The sequence below is a fragment of the Cebus imitator genome, unplaced genomic scaffold (genome assembly GCF_001604975.1).
Source record: "Cebus imitator isolate Cc_AM_T3 unplaced genomic scaffold, Cebus_imitator-1.0 Scaffold24, whole genome shotgun sequence".
Classification (NCBI taxonomy): Eukaryota; Metazoa; Chordata; class Mammalia; order Primates; family Cebidae; genus Cebus; species Cebus imitator.
Genome location: NW_016107339.1, coordinates 1469727 through 1490919, shown reverse-complemented (window position 1 = coordinate 1490919; position 21193 = coordinate 1469727). Strand labels below are relative to the sequence as shown.

General features: G+C 39.1%; 1 protein-coding gene and 1 long non-coding RNA gene across 2 annotated transcripts in view; one reads left to right on the top strand and one right to left on the bottom strand.

Annotated features, from left to right (window-relative positions):
* The window catches only part of PLCL2 (phospholipase C like 2), a 195322-nt gene that overhangs the window by 66814 nt on the left and 107315 nt on the right, over positions 1–21193 (bottom strand). Inside the window, exons 2-3 of the mRNA XM_017522520.2 lie at positions 13489–15975; positions 10734–10937 (exon numbers count right to left, since the gene is read on the bottom strand). Coding sequence (XP_017378009.1) covers positions 10734–10937; positions 13489–15975 — 2691 coding nt within the window. The remainder of the gene's footprint in view (positions 1–10733; positions 10938–13488; positions 15976–21193) is intronic.
* LOC119470181 lies at positions 2227–7163 on the top strand. Its single transcript, XR_005199052.1, has 2 exons — positions 2227–5063; positions 5117–7163. It is a non-coding gene; the product is annotated as an uncharacterized LOC119470181 (long non-coding RNA).

The window sequence follows — 21193 nt, the reverse complement described above, 5'->3', positions numbered from 1 at the left end:
GCGTCTTGCTCTGTCACCCAGTCTGGAATGCAGTGGCACAATCTTGGCTCACTGCAATCTCTGCCTCCTAGGTTCAAGTGATTCTCCTGCCTCAGTCTCCTGAGTAGTTGGGATTACAGGTGCCTGCCACTGCACCTGACTAATTTTTGTATTTTTAGTAGAGACGGGGTTTCACCATGTTGGCCAGGCTGGTCTCGAACGCCTGACCTCAAGATCCACTTGACTCAGCCTCCCAAAGTGCTGGGATTACAGGCATGAGCCACCGTACTCGGCCACCTGATGTAATTTCAATCTTCCCAACTCAACTCCACTGGACATGTGACACTGACAAATATCTAAATAAAAAAGTATATACTTCTTTAAACTACACAAGAATGGGTGGCAATAGATTGAGTTAATCCCTGATGAATGGATCTTGCATTTATAGAGTCAAGGAATGATATAAAGAACATCAAGATTCTAAACAATAAAGTTATATTATCACTGCAACTTAGACACTTCCTAAACTCTAATCTGAATATATTCCACCTTCATTCTCAGGTGCAATGAAGAACCACGATAGGCTTCACATCATCCTACCTGGTCAGAAGTTGCCCCCATTAGGACAACTAATTAAATTCAACAGTAAAGGTGCATGTCCCAAGTCCTCCAATAGGGTGTGGCTCAGAGAACTTGGGGTTTTCAAATGGAGCTCACACTCAGGAAGCTCTGAGGTTTCTATCACTAGTCTCTGTAAGCTTACATTGATGAAGATGAACACATTCTGTTTTTCTTTTAAAGTAGCCAGCAGAAGCTGGCACAGCCACCTCTGTACCCAGGGCACAGGTTGAAGGATCAAGGAGCAACATGGCTCTCCTCTGGGTCCCAAGTAATAGGGAGCAGGGGGCTCTCAACTCAAAGAGAGAAGCAGGCTGAATGCATTAATGAGCTGTGAACCACATGTTCTAGGTCAGCTAGTCTTCATTTTTGTCAAGCTGAAAGGATTTGGAACTCACAAGTTGCATTAAAGACATACAAATTACCACACACGGAAAGCCAATTAGGTTTTTTGTTTCTTTGATCATTGCTTTTCTGTTTGAATTTCCACAAAGAGGACAATCACAATCCACAAAACTGAATGAAGAGACAATACTGTTCTGTGAATACTACAAAAACTAATTACACAATTTAAGATATCACACAGATTCTAGATGCTGTAAAAACTTTTTTTAAAAAGGACTTTATACTATTGCCAGTAGTGTTTGAGGCATGTTTCAACAGTAAATAAAAAATCTTGATGCTGGAAAGACTCAATTGCTAGAAGAAAATATGAGGTGTATGTTCTTAAAAGTTATTCCTCCCACACTCCCCCCCCTTCCTTTTTTTCTCTCTTGGCAATTATTAGGCTTAACTGAAATTCTTCATCAATCTAAACACACCAAAGGTATGCCACTTTTCCAGGATGCTCTAAGAAAAAATGTTTTTCACCTAGCAAATACAGTCAAGGTAACAGAGCAATTGACTCCATTTTTCTTGTTGATCATAATATAATCCTTCTAGCTGGCTTAGTTCTTAAAGTTGTCACATACTTCTAACTCTACCTCTTGGACCCTCCCAGAAATACTCAGGCCTTTCTCTGGGTGATATTTCAGGAATAACGTCTTGAAGGCAAACCAGAGGATGAACTGCAGCAAAAAGGGAAAGGCTGCAGGCTGGGTGGCTTCACCAGTCTCAGAAGTGTGATGGGGATAGTGTCAAGAAGTTATTTCTTTTCACACATGCTGCCATAGTTTATGAATCATGTTTTCCCTGGGGCTTTCCCCCTATTCAAAGGATATGTTTCAGAGCTTGAATGAAGAGCAACTATCTTATGAACACAGAGGCATTTCTCAAGTTTTAAAGATTAAATTAGATTTTTACTTGGGTTCCCACCAAAATGACAGAATTGAAAATCAGGATTTATCAAGGGGAAACTATTTTCTAAGTTATTTTGACTCATCAAGTGTATTAGTCTGTTTTCACACTGCTGATAAAGACGTATCTGAGACTGGGAAGAAAAGGAGGATTAATTTGACTTACAGTTCCACATGGCTAGGGAGGTCTCACAATCATGGCAGACACTGAGAGGCATTTCTTACATGGTAGCAGCAAGAGAGAATGAGAAAGCAGCAAAGTGGAAACCCCTGATAAACCCAACAGATCTTGTGAGACTTACTCTCTATCACAAGAATAGCACAGGAAAGACCGGCCCCCATGATTCAACCACCTTCCCCTAGGTCCCTCCCACAACACATAGGAATTGTGGGAGATATAATTCAAGTTAAGATTTGGGTGGGGACACAGCCAAACCATATCATGGAGAAACAACCCGTAGATCACAGAGTGGTAGCCCCTAAGCCAGAGGAGACTTCCTTCCAACTGCAAAGGCTGAGCCAAGGGAATTGCTGCTCTGAGGCAGGTGGAAAGGGAGCTGAAGCCTGCCTCTTGAAGTATTGAGTGACTCATGTTGGAGCTGGGAAATCCCCCACTATGCACCCACCTCAAGGTGAATAGAAAGTGGAGGAGAGGATGGTGGCTTTAGATGTTTAGACATTCTTTGCCCCATACACAAAAAAGCTTGGCAACCACGCCCTCTCGAGGCAACTAGTGGCCACTTTGTGAAGTAAGAGGGGGAAGGGAGAAAGAGAGACTGAAGAGAGATTGAGCATTTTATCTAAAGAGCTGAGCATTTACAGTCCAAAATGAATAATGTAATGAATGCAATAGACAAAGTTTACCAACAGAATTAAAATCCAGGGACACCTACCTCCCTCATGAGAGAGGTAAGAAAGTTACGTTTACTTTTTCACCTGGGCTGAGTATGAAGTTTGAACTCAAACTCTGCCACACAGCATAAGGTGATGAAACGCTGAACTAGAATGAGGGCTACAGAAATGGAAAGTCAGCCAGCACTGCCTCCTCTGCTCAATCAATTTATTCAAAGTCTAGTAAAGACAAAAAGTTTAGTGAATAAATGGGGGTAAGGAAGCTAGGTGCTTCCTCATAGCTTTGGAAACTGCCAGGGCACATGGGTGACAAAAAGAACTGTGTATATTATCTCCAGAACATGAACAGAATTTTAAAGAAGCATAAAATCCCTTTTTTTAAAAAAAATTTCCCGTAAGGATCCTTGACAGAAGAACTTAGCAAAGAACTTAGGAGGCGCCTTTAGCCACTGCAGAAACACAGAGGAACTATCAAAGAAAAAGTATCAAAAACAAGCCTTGAAGGAATTACCAAGAGCAAAGTCCATCATTCAATGTGGAATTTGATGGGAACATAGGAAGTACCTCCTCTAATTTTGCATAGGAAGAAAAAAAGATTATTGTACTTCAAAGATCTTAGTTTTATAAAAAAAAATGTAGTGGTATTCTTTTTCATAAAGCATAGGTTTAGAAAGAAGTTCCCTAACTTTTCTTGAACTTTGGGTTTCAGATATATTCATATTTTCCACCAGATCTGGGGAAATTAAGAGTCTGAAAAATAAGCAATCTGCCTTTGCCCCTTTAAAAAGCAATAAAAATGCTCTAAAAAGAGAAGTAAAACCATGGAGACCCTACCAAATACATGGCCCTAAACCACTGCCCCCTAACAGTTCTCCAGGTGGTGCTGGCTCAAATGAAATCTATCCAAGAACTGACGCTGACAGCAGGCTCCCATTTCTCATTTACCAATAGGGCTGGATGGTACCCCGCTCTTGTTTCCCAGCTTACTTGGCAATTTTAAATCAGATTGTTAGTATGTCAGATGACACAGTGGCTTGCTTAATACCACTGATCAATTCTTGTCTGAGGACCCCATCTGACAAAATGTTCAACTCTATTAAAGTTATCCTCCCAGAGAGCTTAGAGCTAGGTATCAAACTTAACTGATAAAAGCTGTTCTGTGATGAAGTGTCTTTCAAGGGGACTGCCATCCCCTAAAATGCTACTCTTTCCTCAACTGTTCCTTGCTTAGTATTTGGGGTGTGTGTGTGTGTGTGTGTGTGTGTGTGTGTGCATGCACACACGCGTTAAGAATACTTTAAAATATGTGTTCCTTTGTGGTTTTTGTCGAGACATGTTAAGCCAGAAAACTGGATTGGAAATAACGTCTTACAATTACCACCATTTACATGCTTGAAGCACAATCTCCCAAAGATTTCCCAATCTCCTGGCTCCTAATTACCCTGTGGGAACCTGGTACTTTTCATCTGATGATGCATGTGATGCTACCATCACACTGTATCATTTAAACATTTATTTTCACTTTCACTATCTTGGTAACTTGAACCATTACAAAATGGCTGATCAATGGTTTTGATGATTCCAAAGAAGCTGGTTTTGGAAACATTGGCCGGACCTTTCCAGTCATCAGATTAAACAACAGCCTTTGGGTTTCAAATCATCGCTCTGTAGGATGCATCTACCTTTCCCAAATCTCCCTCCCTCCCTTCTTTCATTTTTTTTTTAGCTTCTTCTTATCCCAAAGCACAATATTCCATCTGGCCTTTTTTCTACATTTATAAAAGTTGGTAAAGTTGACACCTCTAATTAAAAGCAGCTTTTAAATGTCAAGTTCTGAGGCAGGAGAGTGATAAAAGAAGCCACAAAGGAGATAGGGATCAATAGTAACCTTATTACAAATCATCTCTGGCTTGGTCCAAACCAGCAGACTCCATTAATTATAAAGTGTGATTTGTCTCTTCACTGAATTAAGCAGTAACAAGAAAAAGTATGCGAAACCATACCAACAACATAACACAGAATTTTCCTGATGCTGCATGTCAACTGCCAACATTTCTGTGTAAGGAAAAAAACCTTCATTTCACATATTTTATTTAAAGAACCTTGTTATATTTAAGAAATATTTAAAGTCATGTGTTAGAACAGACTACTCAGCAAGTTATATAAAAACACTCACAGAGAGCAAATAATGTCCTCCCAGACAAAATAGCTTCCTCCTCCCTTTAAAAAATACTATTCTCTACTAGGCAAATGGATTCCTCAGAGTGTGCTTTCTTAATTAAACCTGAAGAAAATTAAAATCAAGACTTTTGTGAAGGAGTCGCTATCACCATACCAGGGTACAAAATAAATTTTAAAATCAGGAGAAGCAGAAAGGGGTAAAAAAAAAAAAAAAAACTGAAACAAGTTAATTTCAAATGGACAGTAAAGACAAAGGAACTGTAATGATAAGAATGAATTCATGTATAATCTCTGAATAGGTGGGGGCTGCCCAAGAGTCCATTGCTGTGTATATGAACTAACATACTGCCTGTAAGAGAGAGATGGGCTTCATTTTCTTTTTTTCCTCTTCTCTCTTTTTTCCTCTCTGTGAGTTCAATTAATTACAATGACTAAAGCAAATTCCATTACAGGAAAACTGCAGCGAAATTAACAAAAACTTTAGGAAAGAACTTTCGTTTTATGTAATACGTCACAAAATATTTAAATTTCCAATGTTTTCTCTCTACAGAGAAAGAATGTTGACTCCTTGGTCTCTATATGTTAGTACAGATCTCATAACAATTTTAAACATTCAAGTTTAAAACAGGTGGTAAATCTCCATCTAATAAAGATAGCTAGAGAGCAGAATTGTCACTCTCAACATTAAAAGGATAGTAAAAGTCACTTCAGTTTAAAAAGATGATGAATTAGATCACCTATATTGATGGGGGAGGGGAGATGTACCAAAATCCCAGTTCATAGCCATTCTTAAGAAGACTGTGTATTATGAAGGGTATCCAGATAGTCACCAGAATCTCTTAAACTCAGGTTACATACTCATTTTCTCTTCCCAGCCCTTGATTACACGAGCGAACAAGCTCAATCTTGATTTGATTGTAAATAGTGGGTGTATTCAAGTTCATGTATATATACTTTAAGTAAAATATTTAAATTTTTCTTTTCTGAAATTATAAACAATGTGTTCAAACATTTATAATCAAATTTCTTTGAGTGGAGTTTGATCTATTTATTACAGCTTTATTTTAAGCTCATGAAATCTGCCTTTTCATATATGTTTAGTAATGCAATATGAAGAATTTTCTACCTTTATGGGGCACAAGAACCAAAAATAAGGTGCTTGTGACTTCAAGAGCCCCACATGAATAACTGTAGATTATTATTATTGAAGTTACTTGGGCTTTATTGCTATATTGATCATTCATCTACACACTCTACACAGTTAATTTTTCTGATCTGGTTTGCAGAAATAAATTGGACAGAGATATCACTTGAGTGCCAATCCTAGTTCTGCTATTAATTTGATGTGCCACAGGGTTTCCATTTTCTCATATGCAAAATGAAGGTGCTCAACAGGTGGTCTCTGAATTCTGTTTCACTCCAAGCCTCCCTGAGACCATAATGCCTAATTCTGAGCATAACCCTTTGCTCAGAAATGTACAAGGACTCCCTATTATCTGTTACAGTCCAAACCTGGCTTTCCCAGAATATGTGCTTGAGCATGTTTCACCTGTTAGCATATTTCACCCTGTGAACTCATCTTGCAATAGCCTCCTCTTTAGCAGTTGAATTCCAACTCATTCTTATAGGTCTAGTTCAAGGCTGATGTTTCACTGAAGTCTTCCCAATCACTGAACCTGAAACTAACCATTCTCTCCTTTGAAGATCCAAATAATTCATTTATGTATTTTAAAATGTCTATCTACTATCTATTGTCTATCATTTTACTAGTTATCTATACACATACTGCATCTCTTCAACTAAATTATAAGCTCCTCAAGGGCGAAAATTCTTTATATTACCTCATGTTACCTAGAATAGTCAGCCACTGGTACACAATAGGCACTCAATAAATACTTGCTGTTGATGAGTGAGCAGTGCCTTGCACATGGTAAGAGCTTACAAATAGGTGTTGAATTCATCACCAAAAATGCAGTAACTTATTTTATATCTGTTTTATTGAAATAAACTAATTAAATTTCTACTATATGCCACTTAAAACAACCAAACATGACATCTTTAAAGTAAATCAATTATTTGAGTATGAAAAGTTCAACCCTCTGACTTTATGGTCATGATGTATAATAATGTACACTGTCCAATACCATACGATAAATATGGGGTTGTGGGCAAAAGCCCAACCACATGGCTTAATAACGGAGCCTAGCTCTCATCTGTTGAAAAAAAGTAAATAGGTATGAAAAAAGCGACTCAAGGCAGAGAGGTCAAGCTGACTGGAGGAAGATGAGTCTCACAAGTTGAGTCTGCCTCATTAAGAGAGGCAGAGAGGACAAGCTGACTGGAGGAAGATGAGCCCTCACAGGTTGAGTCCCTAAATCATGGGATGAAGCACTTAAGGACACTGAGCTCATGGGGACAAAGATGCCTCATTTAAAGCCCCAGTAAGCCTCCATTTGCATGAGGCCCCCTTCTAGCCCTGCTACAATTTCCCTACCTAGGGTTGCTACGTGAAGCTTTCATGCTCCAGATTCTAGGGGGAGAGGACCCTAGGGCCCTTGCTCACCACTGGGAGGAAGAAGGGTCATCTGTGTACCCCAGGGCTCCAAGCACAAGTTCAGCAGGTGCCTTCTACCTCACACTGATGTCTCTGACTCCAGCAGTGTTGACAAGGGTCATTCCCACTTTCCATCTCAGTCCAGTTTCTATTAAAACTCCCTTAATCTGCCTAGTCTAAGGAGGTACATGGACTTCTTTTTGTCCACTTCTGAATGGCTCTGATACCTACCTTCTTGAGCTAGGTCCCAGGCTCACACCCCACCACAGGAGCCACAAAAACACCACCACAAGTCCTGTAAAAGCACACTTCTGGCAGTTTTCAAGGCCTGTTTGTTGGTGGTGATCATGGGAGCCATTAGGACAACAATCTGCACTCTGTTTTTACAAAGAAACTGGCACACTTCTGAAATACTATTAATAGAGTCTAGAAATTGAAAAGTAATCACAATCTTGATAGCATAAATACACATCTGTACATTTTAGGAGGTACCATGGCACTGTCCTCACAGGAGAACACGCTTCAGTCATACAGACTGGCCATGACACAGGAGCTCTGGAGGAGCTCAATTTGCCATTACTTCTCATTCACCTCCATACATTACACATGGGAAGTCAACAGAATGAAATAAGATCTTATTTCTAAGGTTAATTTTGGGTCAAGCTCAACATAACATTACAAAAAGAGAGAGCTATATTTAGAGTTATGGAGTGTTTGAAACCTTTAGTATACTTCCCATCAATATTTAATCTATTCTGGCTAGCTTTAATAAATTGCCACATGGCTAAGAAACCATTAAGTCACTAAAAAGAACTGTAAAATATTACAAGAGTTATAATATTGCTACAGCCATAATTTGAATTTAATTTTAAATATTTTATTAGTTATTTTATCAGATGAATGAACAGAACATTTCGATAAATTAAGGGGTATAAGGCTGCACAGCTATTTCAATTATACACTATAAAAGGGTAATTTTACAATTAAAAAATTTTAAGCAAGATAACATATTCTGTCTTATCAATTCTACAACAATATAACAATACAGTTAGATGCAAATAAGAGCTACACAGTAAGTGCTAGCATCTACCAGTCCAAGAGGAAGGGGCTGGGAGCCAAGGAGCAACGAGCCATTTCTGAGCCAAATATTGTTGTGAGTGCCGTAAAGGTTGCTGGTGGCCATAAGAATTTTTAACATAGACCATGAGAATCCAGCTATGATCACACTCTGGATACAGCAGCAATCAGCCCCTGAACTTGGCCTGCCCTGTTATGCTGTTATCACCTACATGGGGGTCCCTGTTAAGAAGCTGGCCATGGAGAAATGTCACTATATGACTGCCACAGAAATCAAAGAAATGTCTTAGGGGGTAATTCATATTAAATTTTGGTCAACAAAATAGGTCTGAGATTTTATTTGTGGCTTATGCTTAAAAAGCATTTATATCAGCTACTTCTTTTGGCTTTGTCTCATAAAACTTAAGAAGTCAAGAACTATCTAGGCAGGCTGGGTCATAGCATGTAAAAGATCTTCAAACTTTTCCGTTTTTACCCCCTTTTCCATTTCCCTACCAATGGAATCTCAGCATAAGCTTCCTGTGTTGATATTGTTCCCCAGCCTCGCTTTCTCTCCTGGTGGACTCAGTGGTTCCCGAGGATGGGGCTGTTCATATGAGTCTTTTTGGCTCCCTTTGGCATTTAGCATAGTGGTACTCAGCACCCAGTGCTCATCAGACACCTGACCCTGGCCTCCCTCTTTTCTGCAGGAGGATGCCACTCTATGTAGTTTGCTTGCGGTATCCTGTATTCAGTTCCTGGTATCTCTTAAGAAGGAAACAGCACCCACTACAATGTGTGACTACTTCATAGGAACCTATGAAAATGTGCAAATATCACTTTTTTTAAGGTAATGAACTCATAAGCTATTAAAAACATTGCATTCTTCTGACTTTTACTTCCAGACTTAACCAAAGACTAAACAAGCATTTTCCAAAATATATTCTTCAGAATCTTTGTTTTTATAAATAGTATTCGAATGCTCAAGTCAATTTGTGAACCTGGAAATACTATATCACCATCTTGGAACTCATGGTGACAGCAAATAAAGGTTCTGAGAAATCCTAAAGTAAAGATATCTGATTACTTTTGTTCAAACTAGTATTTCCCAAAATTACTTCATCAAGGAACCTTTCCCCCATGTGATGTTTATTAACATCCTATGAAACCTATGAAGTAGTCACAATTTGAGGAGTGCTGGCCTAATGTGTTTTTTCTTTCCCTTGAATTACATAAAACCTTCTAAATTACAGCTTTCAGACAATTTATAAAACAGTCAAAAATATTTCTGTTTAGATTAATGATGCCGATCCAGTTTTGTCCTTGAGCACGGCAAGATACATCAAAAGAAACCTAGAGTTTAGTGGTCTTAGCTTGTGCTTTTGGAGTGGAAGAAGTAGCAGATGAGGTACTCACCCTCAAGTACTCTAAACAGTATTAGAAGACAGCCTGGCCCATCTGGGAGGGGAGTGTTCAATACCACCCTTAACCCTGATAGCTTGAAGAGTCACTAACAGCTTCAACTACACCACACACTTAAAATGGGTGTCCTGCACTCACTAAATTCTCTCTTAAGAGTTATGATAGACAAAAAATTACAGTAAGAGCAGGATGTGATTAAGAAAATGAAAAGTAAATCTTAACTACAAAAATGTAATATTCTAGGTGTCCTGAGGATACTCCATTAGCGTTAAGCTGATTACAAATACAGGTGTCACAGAGCAGCTGCTGTAAGAAGGGAAACCACCGCCTGGTGCAGAGTCATGTGATATAAGCACCTGCCCCTCATAGCATTACATTTTGTAAGTTGAATTGCTTGGCTTTACCAGTTGAAAAAAATGAAAATAAAATGAAAACGAATAAATCAATGACTAGCTGCAGGAGAAGATTTTTAAAAACTCTTTCCTACCCCTGTGTGGAAAACAGTGCATCCTTTAAAAATCAATTCGGATATAGCTGAGAAGCTAACTAATGTTTAATCCAACTGAGATGAGCGTCTCTGAATTCTGCTTTCTAAAACAACAAAACACTAAGCTCTTTCAAATACAGCAAGGTCAGGGGAACTATTTCTCCAGCATAGGTGAATGAAGCATGAAATAGGAAAGCCCACTTCAGCAAAAGCTACAACGTATATCTGCTGTGTTGTCTTAGGATATCTCTCCCACCCAGACTATGTCAAAGAACAAAGAACAACTCACCATGTCATAAGTTGTTACGATCTTCTTCAGAACCTCCGGCACGATTCCCTGCAGCTCCATTGTGGGGTACTGCTCACTGAGATTCAGGACCACCAGTGGTGTATTATCGGGCCCCAGAAAGCGGGGAGACACAGCTAACATGCACTGCATGAGATTGGCCACAGAGGAGAGGCCACACAGCTCCTTGAATGACACCACCGCATTCTGTTAAATGGAATGAAAGGAGCATTTGTAATTAACTGGGGTTTTAATTTCTCATGGATATTATATTTGATATATCTGATTATGCTTGAACCACCTGTTACAATAGTTATTAGCAGTGTTATAACAGAATTGGCTAATTTTTATTTTATCCTGGGAAAAATGGCTACTATCCAAAGTAAATACTGTTATGGACATTTGTAACACCCATTTATCAAAAGTACTGAAAATGCAAATAAGTCAAATTCTTCCGAAGGGCAAGGCCTCTTTTCAGCTCAAAGTTCATAGTAGTGCTGATGCGGATATGCAACTATGAGCAAACAGAGAGAAGAGCTTCTGCATTCAAAGAGGGTAAAGATTTAGGAAAAAAAAATCAATCTGGTTTAAAGTAAGTATCAAATATGCCAGCCATACAAAAGGGAAAGAAATATTTGCAAGGTGGAAACCTGAATCTCTCATCTATTTATGCCTGCTGGCTCAAAATCTATAGAACCTTTGAGGATGCTACTGTCCTCTGGTGAGTCTGCCCAGCAGGGACCTTGGTCACCTGTGGCCTTCCCCTGTTGGTGTCACTGCTGATCTCAATGCCTCTCTCTCTCCCTTTTTTTTAATCACCAGAGGTATACCATTTAAATATCCATTAAAGAAAAACCTTCAACACTGTAAAATGCCACGAGCTGACTTTCTTTGAACACTTACTAAGTGCTAAGCCATATTAGGCATATTTATTACACATTACTTCCATTTAATCTACACAGCACACCATGTTATGGATGAGGAGACTGAGGCTTAGCTATAATCCCTCTCTATTTGTCTAAGGTCACACAGCTATTAAGTGAAGGAGTCAAGATTTTACCTAAAAGCTATTGATGTTAAGGCTAATGCTTTGAGTCACCATGAGTAATAACAGGTCAATTCTAATCATAATAAGAGTCCGCTGGGCTATTTCAGGTACACTTGAGTCCTGGTCTGGGCTAGGCATATGGGGAGAGTGGGTGGACCTAGGCACTGCAGGCCTGTGCCTTCTGCTCTCAACCCAGGTTCTTGGGAACAAACAACACTTTAGTTTTAAATTTAAACATTTCATTTTTATTAATATTGCTTTAAATATGGACATCAAACTATGTATCATTGGCTCAAATCACTTCGATATTGACAGACACATTTACAGAAACCAATCATGACAGTGATATTTAAAGTGTGGTTCCCCACTCACACCACTTACTCATATCTGTAGTTGTTCTATTTGTTTATCTGCCTGCCTCCCGTCTGTTTCCCCTTCCCCCTGCCTGCTCCCAACTAGCATGCAAGCCCTTTGAGGGCAGGCAGTCAATTTCTTTGTTCACCACTGCATCTTCATGGCCTAAACTGCTTGTGCGTGGGGCAGGTGCTCATTCAGCATCACTACCCACTGCTTTGTCAGGTTCAATGCAGAGAGGGCTTTGGGAAAGACAATGCTTGAGCTCTCACAAATCCTCAAAGGAATTCTGTGTCACATCCACCACAGCAGCCACTGGGCAGCGGACAATGCGGCTTGCTCAGAGCTGAGGGTTTACCATACCACTTTCACCCTCAGAAACAGGAAAAAGCCTTTCAAATGTCTGTTATGTTTTTACTTTAAGAAAAAGGAAACAAATTTCCTTATTGTGTGAAGGTCTTTTTATTCATGAATTGTACACAGAATTAGTAGATAGGAAAAATATGCTGAATTTTCTGAGTCAGATTTTATTTGCTGGCATCATTCTCATGGGTCATTTTTAAATATAATTTTTTAAAATACAAAATAAACACACATGGAGCACTTATCACACACACAACACTTCTCATACACTATGACGGGTTAGGGCTGCTGTCTCCATGAGGCAGGCCCTTGCTGTCTAGCTCTGTGTCACTCAGGGGCCTTAGCGTATGGCTAGATGTGTGGGCAATCCTTAATTAAATAAGTAATTCCTAACTGATTGCTTTTAGTCATTATATATTTCAGAGGTAATTATTATCTTAAACTTCTAATAAACACAGACACCTCTTTTACTTACAGAATTAGCTATCCTCTCAAATCAGGAGGAGGCTCACTATGCAGACACACATAGATTTACGGCTTATGTAAAGGCTTCCCATCTCAGCATTACAGCTTCATCAAAAAGGACTGGATAACACCCATTTTACTTTGATCTATATCCTTTTTATTTTGATAGATCATCAATTTGTGTTCCGGCTAAATAATATTCAGAAATCCCAGAGATTCCCATGTATACTGTTAGGAAAAACAAGGAACTGTTCAGCAATCATTAACAGGGACTGGGACGAAGGTGTATAACAAAGCAACAAGACTCACTTACCCTAATATGTAATCAATATTTTCAACGCCAACTGTACCTTTAAGAATTTAAATGATAAAAAAAGAGACTAGTGGTAAACTTTCTAATAACTAATTGGAATTTTAAAAATACTTAAAATTAATATACTATTATTAAAAAGACCAACATATTTATAAACTATGGACATGTACTAAGTAGGAAAGCCATTGAGTAAATAATTAAACACAAGCACACACCTGCATGTTTTCTCTGAGATCTGTGGCATCCCGTATAGGGGGCTGGGCATTCTTGAACACCTCATCTACAGTTTTAATCCACAATGTTCTCAAAGATGCATATTCCCTGGATTTCTTCCCTTTTCTCACAGAAAGGCCCCTTTTATGAGGCTTCCCTCCTCCTCTTCTGTTAGTAATAGCCACATGGACAAATAAAGAAGCATGTGCAAGGACCTCTCCAGTCAAGGACTGCAGGGGGACGTGGCGGTAGCCCGTCTGTAAACATTCAAAGGGAATTGTGTACTGGCCTATGAATTCATCCCCGATGTAGTCATCGTCCAGCACTACAAAGCGCACCATGGCCAGTTCAGGCAGGTTAATTTGAAATTCAAAGCTTTCATCAAAAATGGGAGCATCTCCATTCTGGTGCACTGTTTTTGTCCTTTGTTCTGCACAATCAGCAGGGATTCCATGGATTTCAACATAGACATAAGGATCCACCACATCACCTTTGGCACCTGATCCTTTGGGCTTGGGGAAGTTCTGCCCACTGATGATTTTAATGTGAAGAAGCTGAGGTGAGACCCCTGGGACAGAGTCTTTTGTATTGGCGCTGAAGAAGGAGACCTCCTCCCTCATGATGGCCGGCCGGAGGACATAGCCACAGTTTCCGTTCTGCCTAAACCAGCCGATATTCAGGTCCATCATCAGTCCTGGTGTCTGAAAGTTCATGGCTACAATTTGGCAACCACATTTCCAAAAATCTTGAGGGTTCATGTTACTGGAGTCAATTCTCATTGGACTGGGAAAAACCCTAGCAAGAAAACGTTTGTTGTAATTTACAAAGTCTCCTGGATTTTCATTGGCATACTTGCTGGCAAGCACTTCATTAAAGGAACAGACTTCCCAGTACTTCTGAACCTGAAAGGACACCTGAAATTCTTTGAACTGAACTGATTTGCAGATGCTGACCAGTTCAGAGAGTTCTTTACAAAGCTGAAATCGCTTCACAGGCACATTGTTGGGTTGCTCCACGTTCTCTTTTCCCATCCTCTGAGACATTTCTGCTCCTTCATCTTCATCAGTAACATCTCCTTCTACCCCAGAGCAGTTTGAGGACAGCTTCTTTGCTTTAATTAGTATTTTCCCCTTCAGGACATCCGGGGATGGTAGATAAGATTCCTCAACATTGGGTAACGTTGTATAGAGCTTGTCTCCTAAGAGTTTCTTCATGTGCTGAACCATTACCTTCTGCTGTTTAATGGAACAGTGGTTTTCTAAACACAATATAAGAGGATACTCTGAAGCAAAGAATGCATACTTATTAATAATATCAATGACACTGCGGAAGACTATCTGAGAAGTCATGGTGTGGCCCGTGTAAATTACAGGTTCATTGTCGGGCCCATCCCATACATCTAATTCAACACTCCGACAACCCATTTTAAGAGCTCGAATATATCCTGTAATATCTGAGGGACCTCGGAACTGATCCTCTATTAAGTATGTATTATGAGAGGAGTTTATAAAGTAATGAGACAGAGGTTGCTTCATATCCTGACAGACCTTCTTATGTTCTGGATCAAATATATAACAGTCAGGTGACATAAGGTAATTAGTAAACCCGTCTATGGAGAGCCAGCCCTTTTCCTGACCCTCTTTGGATGGCTCATATTTGTGAATAATTTCAAGGCTTATTTCCTCATTTATGTGTGCCACACCCTGTTCTGCCTCAAGAAACATCATAAGGTCCTTGGTATCAAGGAATTCTTTATTGCTTGAAAACTGAACTAAAAGGAAATAAATTTCAGGTCTAGTACAAAGCTCATGAAAAACCTCAATAAATTCTTCCTTTGTGACCTCAGTACCAGCTTTGTCCTTTGATTTATGCAATTCTTTGAACTTAAGCTCAATTTTGCTCGTTTTTAAACCAGGATTGAGGTTTCTGATACATTGCACAGCATTACACAGAGTTATATGTCCAAGGTTATCTACATCGATTTCACTAAACATTTGTGAAACCCAAGAAGTCCTCATGTTATCTTGGCTACTTTCTAGCATATCAAGTGTATGTTTTCCATAAGAAATTAGGTACCGCAGTCCCGTAACCCAGATGTTTGCAACATCTGCGGAGTTGGCAACCAAATCCAGTGACTCATAATTCTCTCCATATATGATAGAAAATGCACAATCTTCAGATATCTGGTCAGAAATGCCATTGCTGCGGAATATGTCTGTGTTTTTTCCTGTTCTGACTTCCTTGATGGATTTAATGTCGATCTTAGCTTTCTCAGAATCCTTCTTTGACGGCTCCCACCTTAGGCTCTGCATGTCGGCATCCAGTAAAAAGTACCTATGATAAATTCTAGAGTTGGAGCGAACCTTTTTGAGTTCTGAACCCTCAACCATTGAATTAATACAATCACTTGCACTGCTGATCTTCTTCTCTGTCGGCATGCTGCTGAATGAGACTGTCTTTTTTCGTTCCCGTTTCTGTTTTGTACCATCCTGGGAGAAAAAAAGACACTGTATTAGAATAACATAAATACAGGTTTCTATGTTCTCTGCTTTAATTGCTTGAAAATTAAAAACAGAAATACAATTTCCTTGGAAAAAAATCATACTATTAAGATTTCCTATTCCAGGTCCTGTGATGAATGATACTCATTAATCTCTAAAGCTCAGAAGTGGCCTTAAAGTTGACAGCTTAATCCAACAGGTATGAAATTATTATTGAATAAGTGCAATTCATATTTATCAAGAAGAACAATTTCAGGCCAGGCACAGGGGTTCACACCTATGAACTCAGCCCTTTGGGAAGCCAAGACTGGAGGATTGCTTGAGGCAAGGCATTTGAGACCAACCTGGGCAATACAGTGAGATCCCATCTCTAAAAAAAAAATTTTTTTGGCCTGGCGAAGTGGCTCACGCCTGGAATCCCAGCACTTTGGGAGGACGAGGTGGGCAGATCACCTGAGGTTAGGAGTTTGAGACCAGCCTGGCCAACATGGTGAAACCCCGTCTCTACTGAAAATGCAAAAATTAGCCAGGAGTGGTGGCGGGCGCCTATAATCCCAGCTATTTGAGAGGCTGAGGCAGAAGAATCGCTTAAATTTGGGAGGCAAAGGTTGCAGTGAGCTGAGATCACACCACTGCACTCCAGCCTGGGTAACAGAGCAAGACTCTGTCTCAAAAAATAATAATAATAATTAGCCAGATATGGTGGTTCATGCCTGTAGTCCTAGCTATTCAGAGGGCTGAGATGGAAAAACTGCTTGAGCCCAGGAGACTGAGGCTGCAATGAGCTATGATCTTGCCAAAGCACACCAACCTGGGCAAAAGAATGAGATCTTGTCTCTAAAAAATAAAAGGAAAGAAAGAATTTTCAGGGCCCAGGGAAAAGTGAAAATGCAGGACTCCTTGATTAAAAACTACTAAGAATTTCAAGAAGGTAACAGAAGAGTTAAGTGAAGCCCAGGGCTCTTTTGAGTCAGTGTGAAGCCTGTGCAACTATACAGATCATACATCATGAAACAGGCCCTATTTCTATGTATACCTCCTATACCAATGCTGCTTGTCACCAGACCATCTGCCTCAGAATCACCTGGGTTACCTGGTTATAATAAAGATTCCTAGGCCCATGGAACCAGTTCCCTGGGGCCCCAGGAAATTTGCATTCAAGGTAGCACCCCATGTGATGGGGGGATGTACACTAAAGTTTAAAAACCATTTTCTGACTACTTGGACTATTTCTGGAAACTATTTGTAACAAATGATGAGAAACAACTAAGTACAAACCAATTAAGTATCTGTTAAATGGGAATTCCAGCAGAAATTCCTCCCTTCAAAGTCTCATACTAGATCAGTCATCATTATATATCAGATAGATGTGGTTTTACTGTTTCAGCTGTAGTAAGTCTGAGATGTCGGCCTAAATTATAGCTGGAGGAGCTCCTAAAATTGCAGAGTTGGATTTATTAAAACCTACTACTATACACTTGACCAATGCTTAGAACAATGTCACCTAGTACCTTAATGTTAATAGATTATTAAAAGGACTAAGTTTAAAACTTCATGCAGCATTTATTTCTAAAGAAGTCAGCATCACCAATAAGGCACTGTTCAACTCTCCTGCTTAAGGTAATATGTTCTCATCTTAAGGGGCTGACTTCTACATCTGTGTGTATATTTAAGTCCTTCCTTGTATAGATACATTTATTATTTGGGGGGAAAAAAAAAAGCTCAAATTACCTCAAAAGATCTTTCGCAATTTTGAACCTAAAAGATGATACTACCTTTCAGGATGTGTATAAAATCTATGACAAATTTTCAGTAAGTCACTGTATTCATAAATAAGAAATAGGGATGGGAGTTGGAATTATATCACTTTCATGACAAAGAAAAGAACATTGTTAAATATTATACAAAGGCAATTCTAATTTTCCTGCTCTGGATAGAAAATCTCTGTATTTTAAAAAGCTATTATGCTATAGTCTATCTCTGAAATTTAAAACCACTTTTACTTTCTGACTATATTTCCAAAAGCAATTTGCAGATGGTAATTAAACTTAAACTTTAACTCAAATGGGTATCATTTTCCTCAAAGTTTCAAAATGAACCATAGAGGCTTTTGTGATCTGAGTGCCAAGACAAAACATAAAAGCCACAAAGTAGAGTATTTCTTTACAACTATATCCTCAAAATAATAAAGTGCAAAATACATAAAAACTGTGGTAATTGTATCTGTAAGATACATTATATTATAGCCATTCCAAATCCCTGAAGCATAGATTGTATTATATCAAGTGAGTGAGTTAGCATGAAATTAGTTTTGTAATCAGCCATGCAAAAGACATGAAACAAATGTCTAAATTTTCTATTCTTCAAAATGAAGGATATCTTTAGTTTTTAAAAGACACATTTACCTTTCATAAAGGCAACATACTGAGTCAGTAAGGGAATTTTATAATCTTTACATATTGTGTCTCAAAGACGACACTAGTAGAACAATTACAAAAATATATATGGAGATGTTTATCCACTGATTAATGAAAATATATATAGTATTTTCTCAACATTGTAATCTTCTATTCTTTCATTCTACATGCTAATTAATTTTGTTACACTTTCTAATTTGGTATAAATGATATATGTCAGATTCATAGGTTTCTTTTTTAATAAGAGGGAAAAGGCCTAATAGCAAAGTAAGTTAATAACATACACACATGCTCACATACCAATGCGTGTAGAACAGACAGCAGCTTAAACACCATACTATGGCTTTAAAAACATTGCCATGCTTTTCACAAACCAGCCCAGGCTTTGACTGGTGACTTCTGGTCATGAGTTGCAGATGCATGAACATGATGACCACCCAAGTATGGGCAGATATAACCACACCAAGGACACCCCTTAGCAGAGACTTCCTGTCTCTTCCACCCACTCCATCTGCTGTTGCCTAGAACAGTCTGTCCTCTCCATAGCACACCAAGGCCTGAATCTGTTTCTCCTTCTTCACTAGCAGATAAAGTGATCAGAAAACACCAATAGAGGAGTGTGCTTGTTTAGAGACCAATAAGGAAGAGAACAGGTGTGAGCTTGTACTCATTAATGGGTGGACCAGAATCTCTTCCTAGGAGCAACAAGTGGATGTGACTACAGGAGAAGCTGGTGAACTGGTCCTCCACAGCCAGGTGAAAAGGAAGGGGAGGAAAGAAGCATTTGTGTGGGAGAGAAGGGGAACTGGGGTTCAATGGCAGGAGACTGAGCCCCAAATTGCCTAACTCCTGGAATCTTTATCCCACTCTTACTCATTTCAACTTGGCTTTCATTGTTCAGCCTGGCAGTGATCAAATATTTGCCTAAGCTGAGTAGCTGGTCAGGAGGACAGGGCTGGGATCTATTGTCTAAGCTGTCTTGTAATTCAAGTTAGTTTAAACTAGACAGTTAAAATCATTCAAACTACATGTGCTATACATATAGCTTTCTAACTGGGAGAACATTAAATGCATACTACTCAGATGCATTAACAATCTAAAACCAGAGGAAAAAAATGCAGGTTTCTGCTGAGATAGTTGTACTTCAAAATACTTTTTAAAAATAGTATAGGCCAGGCATGGTGGCTCATGCCTGTAATCCCAACACTTTGGGAGGCTGAGGTGGGTGGATCATGAGGTCAGGAGATCAAGACCATCCTGGCCAACTGATGAAACCCCGTCTCTACTAAGAATACAAAAAAAATTAGCTGGGCATGGTGGTGCACGCCTGTAGTCCCAGCTACTCCGAAGGCTGCGGCAGGAGAACTGCTTGAACCCAGAGGCCGGAGATTGCAGTGAGTTGAGATCGCACCACTGCGCTACGGCCTGGGCAACACTGTGAGACTCCGTATCAAAAAAAAAAAAAAATAGTATAAATAATTTCTCAGAGTTGGCTGTTATATTGTGAAGGAGTACTCATCACCCAAAGCTTCTGAGTGGTGAATACAACAAAAGGGAAACGTGGTGCAATTCCACTACTCTATTAGCACTTTGTTACCTCAAGAGAAAGAACACACAAAAAATGTCTGGACTGGAAGAAAACCAGCTTGCAAAAGAACCTACTCCATATCAACCTTGAAATTTTGCATTTCTTGATAATCATAACATTTAGAACTAGAAAGAAACAAAGATTCATTTGTACATTAGCCAATACTTATTTACAGGATAACAATTTCATACCAGGAATGATTTTAGGTAAAACAATGAACTAGAAAGAGGCTAGGGAAACATTCTGCACCACAGCAAATTCAGGAAAAATAAAAATGTTTATAGAACTCATATTTAGCATTAAAAATATAAATAGCCATATTGAGTCCTATGGAAAAATATATATCCTTCTAACATATCTGCCTACTTTATTTAATAGAAAGCTGTCACTAAAAACAGGAGGCCACTAAAATTACCATCTGGGATACTTGAGGAGTAGCAATTTCATAAACGGGCATGGGCAATTTCATAAATTCTCATCCTGAAATGGGAAACGGAATAGGTGATACTCATTTCTTCTGCTGGCAACAAAGTGTCTGGCACTGATTCAATTGATTTAGCTCACTCCGGAGAAGAGGAACAAGAAACCAAGTTGAGGAGTTGCAGTCTTGCCCAAGGGCACACAGACAGTTAATGCCCTGCCCTGTTTCCTCTTCCATTTGAAAGACTTGAAAGACCTCCACTTGAAAGACTCCTGTCTGTTAAGACTCATTTGTTCCCGTTTTCTGTTTGATTATTCCTCAATAAACATCATGAGAAAATGATGCTTCAATATCCAGATTCAATATCCTGGCAAAACAGTGATCAAGTCTAGGCAATGATTCTGGTGTGGGGCTGGAGAGTAGGCATGGGGTAGCTTAGAATGGGGAGAGGATGTAGCAATGAAAACAAAGCAGCCATTTATCCCTCTGGTTTCCTTGAATCAAGTTATTTAATTTGAAATATAAATAACATTAAAGAAAGGTAGGGGATCTTCATGTTTATCAAAGAGGATCTAGAATTAGAGAGTTGAGAAACTGTGGGTTAAAAAAGTTTCTCTTTTACAAAACAATACAAAACAAAACAAAAAACCCCAAGAAAGAATTTGAAGTCCATTAAAGGAGCACAGCAAGGCCTGACCTTTCTTCAGCTCGATAACAATAACTCTGAATTGAAAGAATAAGTCATGCCAGGCACATAAGGGCTACCTTGCAAGGTTTTTC